The sequence below is a fragment of the Calliphora vicina genome, chromosome 1, assembly GCF_958450345.1.
Source record: "Calliphora vicina chromosome 1, idCalVici1.1, whole genome shotgun sequence".
Taxonomy (NCBI): Eukaryota; Metazoa; Arthropoda; class Insecta; order Diptera; family Calliphoridae; genus Calliphora; species Calliphora vicina.
In genome coordinates this window covers 54,546,285-54,556,818 of record NC_088780.1, presented here as the reverse complement: position 1 = coordinate 54,556,818, position 10,534 = coordinate 54,546,285, and the positions used below count along the sequence as shown (strand labels likewise).

At 28.8% G+C, this 10,534-nt stretch overlaps 1 protein-coding gene across 1 annotated transcript; it reads left to right on the top strand.

Annotated features, from left to right (window-relative positions):
* The first annotated feature begins 610 nt into the window (after positions 1–610).
* Positions 611–6,182, top strand: LOC135949097 (venom protease-like). Its single transcript, XM_065498557.1, has 3 exons — positions 611–746; positions 809–1,079; positions 5,557–6,182. Exons 1-3 carry the CDS (start codon positions 653–655, stop codon positions 6,149–6,151), a joined length of 960 nt encoding a protein of 319 aa, XP_065354629.1. The 5' UTR covers positions 611–652; the 3' UTR covers positions 6,152–6,182.
* The last annotated feature ends 4,352 nt before the right edge of the window (positions 6,183–10,534 follow it).

Here is a 10,534-nt window from a genome sequence, read left to right as displayed (position 1 = left end):
AATTAATTAACATTTTTCATATACACAGTGAATAATAAAATTCTTGTGTAATACAAAAATTTCCGGACTTTTTGTGAACACATTTGTCTTATACTGTACGTGTATTGAAATTGTTTTTGTCTTGCTCCGCTAACGAAGTAGCGTATTAAAAGCTAGTAAAATCATAAATATTTTAATTATTTGTATACAATTCTATTTCGTACTAATTTATATGACAGTCTTTCACTAGTTTCTATAATTTATGTTTGTCACACACAAATCGAAATAACTTTTAATTATAAATACAAAGTAGTGCATTATTAGACTTTGCAAAAAATAATTAAATTCTTTTATTTCTCTGGATTAAGAGAGTACAAAAATGTATATTTATTTTAAAAATTCCCTACTTAATTAATTGCAAAAAAAACCTAATATGTAATACAGTTTGTAATTATTAACAACAAAATATCCCAACTAAATAAACTTTAATTATTTCAGTAAATACTGGGGGCTGTTGAAGAAGACAATGAAAAAAAAACAAATTTGATTTGATATTAACATTCGATTGATCATCATCATTGTTAGAGTGACTTTTAAAGGTGTTTGTACGTTATTTAATTATAATTTCTGCTAAAAACAAAATCAAGTAAATAAATTCATTTGAACGATCATTATGCAAAACAGTTTCAAAAATAAACAAATTCAGCTCAAGTTTTGCTTCTTCAGTCTATTGATTGGCGCTGTCGAAATGCAGGAAAATGATTTTAGTATGTTATTGTTTGTTTGTTTTTTTATGTTACGATTTTTATATACCTGATCCGTTCCACAGAATGTTCAAAGTACAAACAATTGGTGTTCGAGGAAACGAAAACATTTAGTTATTATCTGCCGGGTGCCAATGAATTATCTTTTACCGAAGATCACTGTTCAACTTCTGAAGGTTTTGTTGTGGGCGGTGAAAATGCTCGTCCCAAAGAATTTGCTTTTGCGGCCCGTTTGGGTCATATGGCTGATAATGGTTATGTTAATTGGTTCTGCGGTGGTACGCTTTTAAGCGAATCTGTTGTGCTAACCGCTGCTCATTGTTTTTATGCTTCACTGTAAGTACTTTAATAATATAAAGTTATATACGTTGCACTTACCCAATATTATATGGCATATTTTTTTTTTAAAAAAGCACTTGTATGGGTCCAGTATTCTTTTTTAGTATCTACAACTAATTAATGATAAATTAAAAAAAAAAAGAATACAAAATAGCAAATAGCGGTTAAAATGCAACGGTATTTTGACTTATTGCTATAATGCTATTCGGTTATTTCGGTAACGATATTTTATTGATAACTGTAATTTCGGTAGGATTTAAATGATTATAACCAAGGTCTATTAATAAAGTATGTGCAACTAATTTTGTACATACTGTGATAATTTTGTACTTCACCTTCGTGAGAAAGGTGTAATTTCCACAATATAATATTCCGACCCTATAAAGTATATATATTCTGGATCTTTATAGATAGCGGAGTCGATTAAGCCATGTACGTCTGTCAACTTTCCGCTTCGGGGGCTTCCCCCAAATAAATTACATACACGATTCATACATCAATATCTCCGGAATTCTTCCGGCTCTAATGCTATTTATAATCGAGAAAATCGATCCACAAATGGCTGAGATATAAGGAAAAAACCAGGACAACCTCGATTTTTGAACTATATATGGATTACTAAGCCATTAATATAGACAATATGGATATCTAATAGGGTGATCGATTCTTCGAAAAATTGCAATTTAATATAAACCGGTTTCGGTTTTTTAATAATAACCGGTTAACCGGTTTTTTGGCAAAATATTGAAACGCCTAGAAATAAGAAGAAAATAAGTTTTATTTTATACTAAAAATCTCATACTTATGATAAAGAACATACATGTATTCTAATTACAAAAAACGCTTAAATACTTTTTAATTCTAATTTTGATTACTTCTTTTAACGTTCACAAGGTCTTCGGGTCAAATTCGACCCATTTTGATATTAAAATTGAATTTTTCTAAAAGTGGTTGATATTTTATGAATTGTATTTAATTTCAAATATCAACAACTATGTTTTAGAACCAAAAATCTGCCAAAAAATATCTATACATTTTTTTGCACTTAAGGTCATTGGGTCAAATTTGACCTGGAGCTAAAATCTTAAATTATTGTTACGCACAATTAAGTTAAATGTTTTCAGAGCTTTGGTAGCACTAACATACATATATTCGTCTCTTTTCATCATACTTGCTGAACATTATATTTGTATGAAAACTAGGATTCCCCTTGTAAATACCATAATTATTGTTTTCTTAAGATGTTCGGGTCAAATTTGACACATTTTGAAATTAAAATAGAGTTTTTTATAAAATGAGTGGTTGACATTTTACGACTTTTATTTAATTTCAAAAGTCAACAACTACGTTAGGTTTAAAAAAATTGTAAAAAATATATACATAGAATATAATATAGATCGCTTGTGACATTTTTCTAAATATAGTTGCAGTATTTTTTTTAAGTTTTTTGGATTTTGAATATTTTTTAAAGATTTTAATACACTAAAAGTCATAAAAACACACTTTTAGAAAAGTTTCTTTGATATTCGAAATGTGAGCTTTTCAAAACAACCGAAACCGACTTAACATAAAAAAACCGGTTATAACCGGTTATTAAAAACCGGGCCGATCACCTTAATATCTAATGATAGATATTTCAAAGACCTTTGCAACGACGTATACAGTAAATTGGACCTACCATGGGTCAAAATCGAAAAAAATAATTTTTAACCCGAATTTTTTGTTCACCAAAAGTTTTTTTCGCTAAATATTAAAAAAAATTAAAAATTTTAAAAATATAAAAAAAAAATTTTTTAAAAACATTTCGAACATTTTTTTCCAAAAATTTAAAAAAATCTATGGAAAAAAAATTTTTGTTTACCTAAAAATATATAAAATTTTTATTTTGGTGGAGGGTATATAAGATTCGGCACAGCCGAATATAGCTCTCTTACTTGTTATTATAGACCTTGATTATAACGTTTATATATAAGTTCTGTATAACTTAATTATTGAAGTCTAAAATTTGAATTTTCATTATTTAAATTTAATTGAAAACAAAATTAAAATGTTCATATAATTTTGAAACATTGATATACATACTTTATCATAGGGTAATAGAGACGAGCCTTAATTGTCAAAAACCTAAGTCTGTTGTCAAAAACCTATCTCTTGCAACAACAAAATACATGCTATTCAATGTATTTTGTTGTTGTATCAGACATATGATTTGTTGTATTTTTGTTTGACAAATCGGAGTGTCTCGTGTCTATGTATAATTATCTATGTACTTTATAATAAATTTTTGGGAAAAAAGTACTTTTTTTCTTTTTAAGTTATTGCAAAAACTTTCTAAGAGGATGTATAAGGATTTTATACTTTCTTAATACTAAGTTTTCATAAAATATTTTAAATGAAAAAAAATTAAAAATTGTTGTTAACGAGGGGACCTGATCCATTCAAAAAAGACATATTTTTTATGTAAAATTAAATTTTGGGGCAAAAATTCTCAAATCGCGTAGTCGATATCAAAATATAGTAACCCATTTTAGATGGCCAAATATGTACTTAATTATTTTGTAAAGGGTTCCGATAACCCCGACTCTGGTACGGATAGTATAGCCATAAAACTAAAAATTCCCATTTTTGGAATTTTTCAACACTTTTTTGGGAATTGCGGGATTGCTGATAATAAATTTCAAAATTTGTTTATATTTTTCCATTTTAAATAGAAAAATCTATGTATATAATTGTGAAATTTCATTAAAAACTATTTATTCATAAATAAAAATTTAATTTCAATTCGAACAATTTGTATCTATGCAAAATTCAATAAAAAAAAATGTTTGTCATATTTTTCAATGAAGTATTCCATGAATTGTTAATTCTCATAAGTTATATATATTTTTGAAAAATAGATAAATAGCTTGAACGAAATTTATGTACATATATCGCATCATCAAATTTTTAATTATATGTATAAATTTCAAAATAATAAAAAAAACCCCTGTAAAGGTCTCGATATTGTTACGAAATTGTACTTGAATTCAAACATAACGATTTTAAGGGCTGATTTAAAAGTAGCATAATGCTTTCAAATAACAGTGCTGTAATAGCAAACTGTAACATATCTGTGGGCATTATTAAATAAAAGCTTTCAGTTGACCATTGATCGTAAGTTGGCAACGCTGTTTGAATTCGAATATTCAGTTAAGGAACATTGTAGAAAGTACACCACAGATGGCGTATGTATTAGTAATATCTAGAATATTCGAACTTTGACAGTTAAAGAGCAATCTAGAGTGCAGATGGCAGTGTTATAAATAGTGGCAGAGGTTGCAGTCGTTAGTGAGTTTGCAGTCGTTAGTGAGTTAAAAACAATAAATTTTTTTTCGAAACTATTTTTTGAAATACTGAATGATTTCAATAATATTTTAAATTTGAAAAGTGTTAATACTCAGTATTGCCGTCTATGAATACCTTAAGTAAGGTTTTACATAAGTTTGCTATTCGCTTTGTAATTTTATAATATATATTAATTTGTCTGGATAAAGGGAGGCGTAGTCCGTCATAGAGCTTGTCCGTCCGTTTGTAGAAATAAACTTTTATTTCTACAGTGATAACGGGTTTTCACCGAATCTTGCTGTCTGCTTTTTTGAGCCATTCTTGATCAATTCGCAGACGAACATTATGATGGGGCATCCCTCAGGCTTCGACGTGTTTAACAATATGATACATGTCCATCCTAATGAAGAGAGACTATTGTTTATTTGGTTGCAAAACAAAAAATTTAAAATCTTACACAATTTGGTTCGGTTTCTTGCCATCCGTAGCTTTTTGTGTCTTTTCTTTCTTGGAGTCTGTGTAAGGGATATTTACCTTTCCAATGGCACACATAGTTTTTTCTTTTTTATTTTAAAATTATTTAAAAAACAAATGTCTTTAGTTTAAATTTTTTGTTTTTTTTTTTATTTTTAAATAAACAAAAAATGGGATTTTATAAATGAATACGGTAGCACGATTTTTCATAATTCCTATAAACGTCAGAACGTTAATATGGCGACAAAAAGAGAAAGTGGAACTACCTTGTATTTTTGAATCATGGTTCAAATAGTCTTATTAGTTTAGAACTTTTTTGTTTGAAACACAGCACAAATTTGTTTAAACTATCATAATATATTAGGACATTATGACCAAATAGTAGACCGTGTGAATACCCCAATTATTTAAATTATGGCGTTTTTGGTGAATCATATGAGTTAAAATTGTTTAGACAATTTTACAACATTCAATCAATTTCCGACATGAGTTGTTATCCGATTCTCCTAAAATGTTCATCAAGTACATAGTTTTAGATACTAAAGAACAAAATAAGACCCATTCAAAGCAACTGTGGTAATTTTTCTATTTGTAGAATAACGATGTATGTATGTACGTTCAGTATTTTAATTTATTTTAATTTTAAATTAACATTTGATTTTACTTGTTCTTCTAGGGGCGAGGTCAATCGTGTACGCTTAGGAGAATTAGATTTCGATACTGATTCCGATGATGCTGAACCTGAAGATTTCAATGTACAAAAATTAATCGAACATCCTGACTACATTTATGGTGAACCCTATAACGATATTGGTTTAGTTATGTTATCTTCAACTGTCAAATTTGATCGTTACAAACATCCAGCCTGTTTGCCAATATCATCCAGCCTGCAAAATTCCGACTATTTTATTGCCATAGGTTGGGGTCATATAAAGTTTTCGGGTAAAAGTCCATCAGATTTGCAAAAAGTTACTCTAAGGTCTTACTCTTACGCGAAGTGTCAATGGTTGGCTGAAGGACCGGAGGGTAAAGAAAGACTACCAGGTGGCCTCAAATATTCTCAGCTTTGTGCCGGCTCCACTGAGGAAAAAGACACTTGTCAAGGAGATTCTGGAGGTCCTTTACTGGCGCAACATACAAAATATCCCTGTATGTTTAGTGTGGTGGGAATTACTTCGTTAGGTGTTGGTGGATGTGCCATACCAAATGTACCTGCGATATATACCAATGTTAACTTTTATTTAGATTGGATTAGTAAATATGTATATTAGAGTGTCCCGCAGAAAAAAATCTTATATTAAAAATCTCCATATTATTTGTATCAAATATTTATTTCCATAATTTAATCATAATGCCGAATTTTGAAGGTCCATTTCAAAAAAAATTGTGAAACTTGGCAATTTTTTTAATTTTACTATGTATATACAATCGCTGGCTGGGAACTGAAGGAATTTAGCACATCAATGCGAAAAGTTTGAGTGGTATTCCTACAACAGATTCCCAAAAATGCAGTTCATCGGGATATATATTTAACTTTTAAAAATGGTGGTTTATTTCCCTTAAATAAACCGGATTCGTTTAAATTGCAATTAAAAGTCCCAAGAAGTTTTAAGCATTTGAAAAATTAAAATCTACACAACGACAATTTATATACAGGTAAGCCTCCATTTACGCGGTTTGTTGGGCCCAAAAGTAGCGTGTAAATCAAATTCGCGTAAAACGAGGTTCTAATTTAGAACGAAATGCTTTTGTGGGACCAGTAATTTTTTATTTCGCGTAAAACAATACATCAGTCACATAACAAAAAAGAAATTGGGACCTAAAAATCGCGTTAAATAAAAAACACATATGTACATACATATCGTCACCTTAAATGAAAGCGGACATAACTACACAAAAAAAAACATTCCCACGACAGCCGGTTCTACACACCGGAATGACCCGAGTTCACTCGGCCAAGGGCTGTCAACTCAGCAAACACTACTGCTACAACAACAACACAAAAATTCAAAATCGAGTTTTTGATTGATTGAACAATTGCCAAGAATACTCTATTATTATTGATTTTATAACGTATCCTGCAAAAACAATAAAAATGTAGTTACGTCCGTTTGCATTTAAGGCGACGATATATACTTTAAGTAAACTTATTTTATTTGTACTTTTAAAAACATACTTAAAACAAAAGTAAAGTAAAAAAACTCAAATAAAAAAAAATATTTCTAATCGAAAATTAAGGAAAAAATTTCAATTAAAAAAACAAAATATTCCAATACATAAACATAACAAAAAATTTATAAAAATTAATGAAGTTTTCAAAAAAGAAATCTGTTATTCGCTTGTGTTTTTTTCGTTATATAAAATCGCGTATTTGAAAAAATGGTTTCTAATTTGAGTTCGCGTAATATCGAATTCGCGTAAATAAAGTACCGCGTAAATGGAGGCTTACCTGTAGTCACACAATATCTGGTTATCGTTTTTCGTAACGATAAACCTCCAATTAACATTTTTTTGTATGATAACTCAGTTTATCGTCACGATAAAAAATAACCAGAGATTGAGAAAATGGGGGTAAGTTTTTATACAATTACACTTTTATAATTTACAAGAATACACACACTTAAATTATGGTTTTGACTCAATCAACATGCTCTTGCTACATAATTTATATGACAGCGCCATCTTCTAGAAGTCTCATGAATTATCTTACGGAAAAAACTCGAATGTTCTATTTTCAGAATGATCACCTAAAGCCTTTAAAGGCGCTTCTGAGTTAATGTTGTCATACTCATACGCTGCACAGTGGTATAGAAAAAAATAGAGGGAAATAAATCTGTAACTTCTAAGTTATAGTTATATCGAGTTTATAGCTAAGGATATATTCGCATTTTAAAATTAAATTTTCAACATTTTTACCCATCCTACTTCAGTTTTTTTTTATAACAGCGGATCCAAATATTTCCCGATTTTCTCCATTTTCCCCTTTATTAGACTAACAGCAAATGTATGTGTCCAATAAAAAAAGAATTATTTAAAACTAGCTGACCCGACAGACGTTGTCCTGTCCAAGTTAAAAAAATGCTTGTGAATTTGTGATAAGCGGTTTGAAAAGGGTAAAAATAGTTAATAAGCAAAAAAAAAACACGTATTGTTGAATGATAATTTTTATTCATATAGGACATAGAATAAAATATACATAGAAGCGCTACTGAGAATCAAAGAACCTAAGTTTGTTGTCAAAAACCTAAGTCTTGCAACAACAGAATACATGCAAATCAATGTACATATTTTGAGTTTTTATATAAAAAATTGATTTTTGTTCAGAAATATGAGTGATCACAGATCGAGCTGCTTTTCTTGATTAAACGCTTATTGGCCAAGTTATAAGCGAATTTTGATATTTTGAGTTTTGATATAAAAAATCGAATCGAACCGTGCTGTTTTTCTTGATTAAACTCTTATTAGCGAATTTAGATATTTTGAGTTTTTATATAAAAAAATCGATTTTTGGTCAGAAATATGAGTGATCACAGATCGATCTCATTTTCTTGATTCAACGCTTATTGGCCAAGTTATTATCGACTTAAGCTATTGTGAGTTTTTATATAAGCAATCGAATTTTGGTCTGAAATATGATTGATCACAGACCGATGAATTTTGCAGATTTATTTAATAAGTGGGCGTATTTGTGGACTTGGACAATTTTTATTTATGTAAAACCTTTTGCTATGTATGTATTGCGAACATTAAAAAAATAGATAAATCGGTCCAGGCGTCCTGCGATTTTAGACATATCGAAAACAAAATTGGCGTGGACAATTTTTCTTTCAGTAAAAACTTAAATTGGATTCTATGATCATTTAAACAAAAAATTAGCCAAATCGTTCCGTTTTCCGATTTTAGATAAATCGAAAAAAGTGTGCGTAAAAGTGGGTGTGGTCAATTTTTCATTCCTTAAAAACCTAAGTTGGGCTATGACTAACATTTTAAAAACAAATTTGTCTAAATCGGTTCTCTACTGATGCAATTACATTTGATTTTTATTTATATAGAAGATAGATATTGACTGACTCCAAAGTTATATTTGGCGATTTTTCGCTAATTTTTTTTGGAAAAAAAATATTTTTTTTCTTTTTAAGTTATCTCAAAAAATTTCTACGAATATGTATAAAGAATTTATACTTTTTGAAAAGCTAACTTTACATCAAATATTCTAAATGAAAAAATTTTAGACCAGGTCCATCAAAAAAAACGCATTTTTGTATGAAAAAAAACTTTAGAGCAAAAATTCTTAAATCGCATAGTCGATATCAAAATATAGTTTCCCATTTTAGATGGCCCAATATGTTCTTAATTATTTTGTAAAGGGTTTCGATAACCCTGCTCCTGGTACGGATATTTGAATTCATTATGAATTCAACAATCAATAAATTCCTTTCAAATACAAGTCATTGAATAAAGCTATGCAATTAGTTTTTTTTAATTCAGAATTGAGATTTTAGTGAATTAAGTTTTAACTGCATTAATTAATTCGATGCTCTGAATATTCACTTATATGTACTAAATCCATTACAACTATGGAAACTTTAATTTATTTCACCATATTTCTTATTTTGATCTCATTGAAAACTTGCCTTAACTTGGAAAACGGAAGTATCTTCTTCATCGATACTCATTGGTTTGAGTACCGATGATCGGACTTGTAATAAGTAAATTTCCATTATGATAGATTTTTTACGTTTTTGCTGTAACAACAACAATTTCATTTCATATCATGAGAGTAGCAAACGGCCCAGGACGTAATACAATAAAAACTTAACTTAAAGTTAGCACTATTATTAAACCACAAAATTTATTTTGGTTAAATTTTTAATTCATAATTTTCTAAATTATGAACTATAGTTAGTGCTAACTTTAAGTTCAATGTTTATTGTTAATGGGGGTAAGCAAATAAAAACATTTGTTTAAAAGTGCGGCAGCAGATATGTAAGTTCCAATCTTTGTCATGCAACCGAAAAAAACAAAATCAGTGTGGAAATATGAGAGTATAAAGTGTATATTAATAAACAATATTGAGGGGATTTTAAAACTTCTTCCAAAAACAAATAAAATAATAGACAAGGAATCCAAAACTCAAAGTAGCTCTAAATACCGATTCGTTCCACGTCAATGTCATGGTTCGATTTTAATAGATTTAGACCAATTTCTTAAAATTTTATTCATATAAAAATATTTTATAGGCTGCACTATGGACCAGATAGTCGACTAAAATATTAGTATCTTCTATATCTAACAAATGAAAGAAAAATTATCATCAAATATTTATAAGTGTTAAAAATATTGTTTTTTTTTTTAAATTATATTCATAATTACGATCAGTAACAATATTCGAATTTCCCATAAATATGTTATAACAGTCGAAAGGTCGTCTAAAATGTCTACTTATAAAAATCGAAAAAAGTCGAAAAGTACTGTAAAACCCTACAATGTAATTGACTTCCGGCAGCAAACTATCTGGCAACATTATACATATTTTGCCATTTCGTTTTGTCACAATCATTTTGACAATCGCGAAAGAGAAGCCAAAAAGAAGAATTGTTTTTGTTTGTTTATTTTGTGTTAAAATTTTTAATAAAATACTTATAACAAAATAT

Bases quoted from the DNA above. Each gene is read 5' to 3' on its own strand.
- LOC135949097 (XM_065498557.1), top strand. From the start codon at position 653: ATGCAAAACAGTTTCAAAAATAAACAAATTCAGCTCAAGTTTTGCTTC. The intron at 747-808 runs GTATGTTATTGT...TCCGTTCCACAG, and splicing joins AATGCAGGAAAATGATTTTA to AATGTTCAAAGTACAAACAA. The intron at 1,080-5,556 runs GTAAGTACTTTA...TTGTTCTTCTAG, and splicing joins CATTGTTTTTATGCTTCACT to GGGCGAGGTCAATCGTGTAC.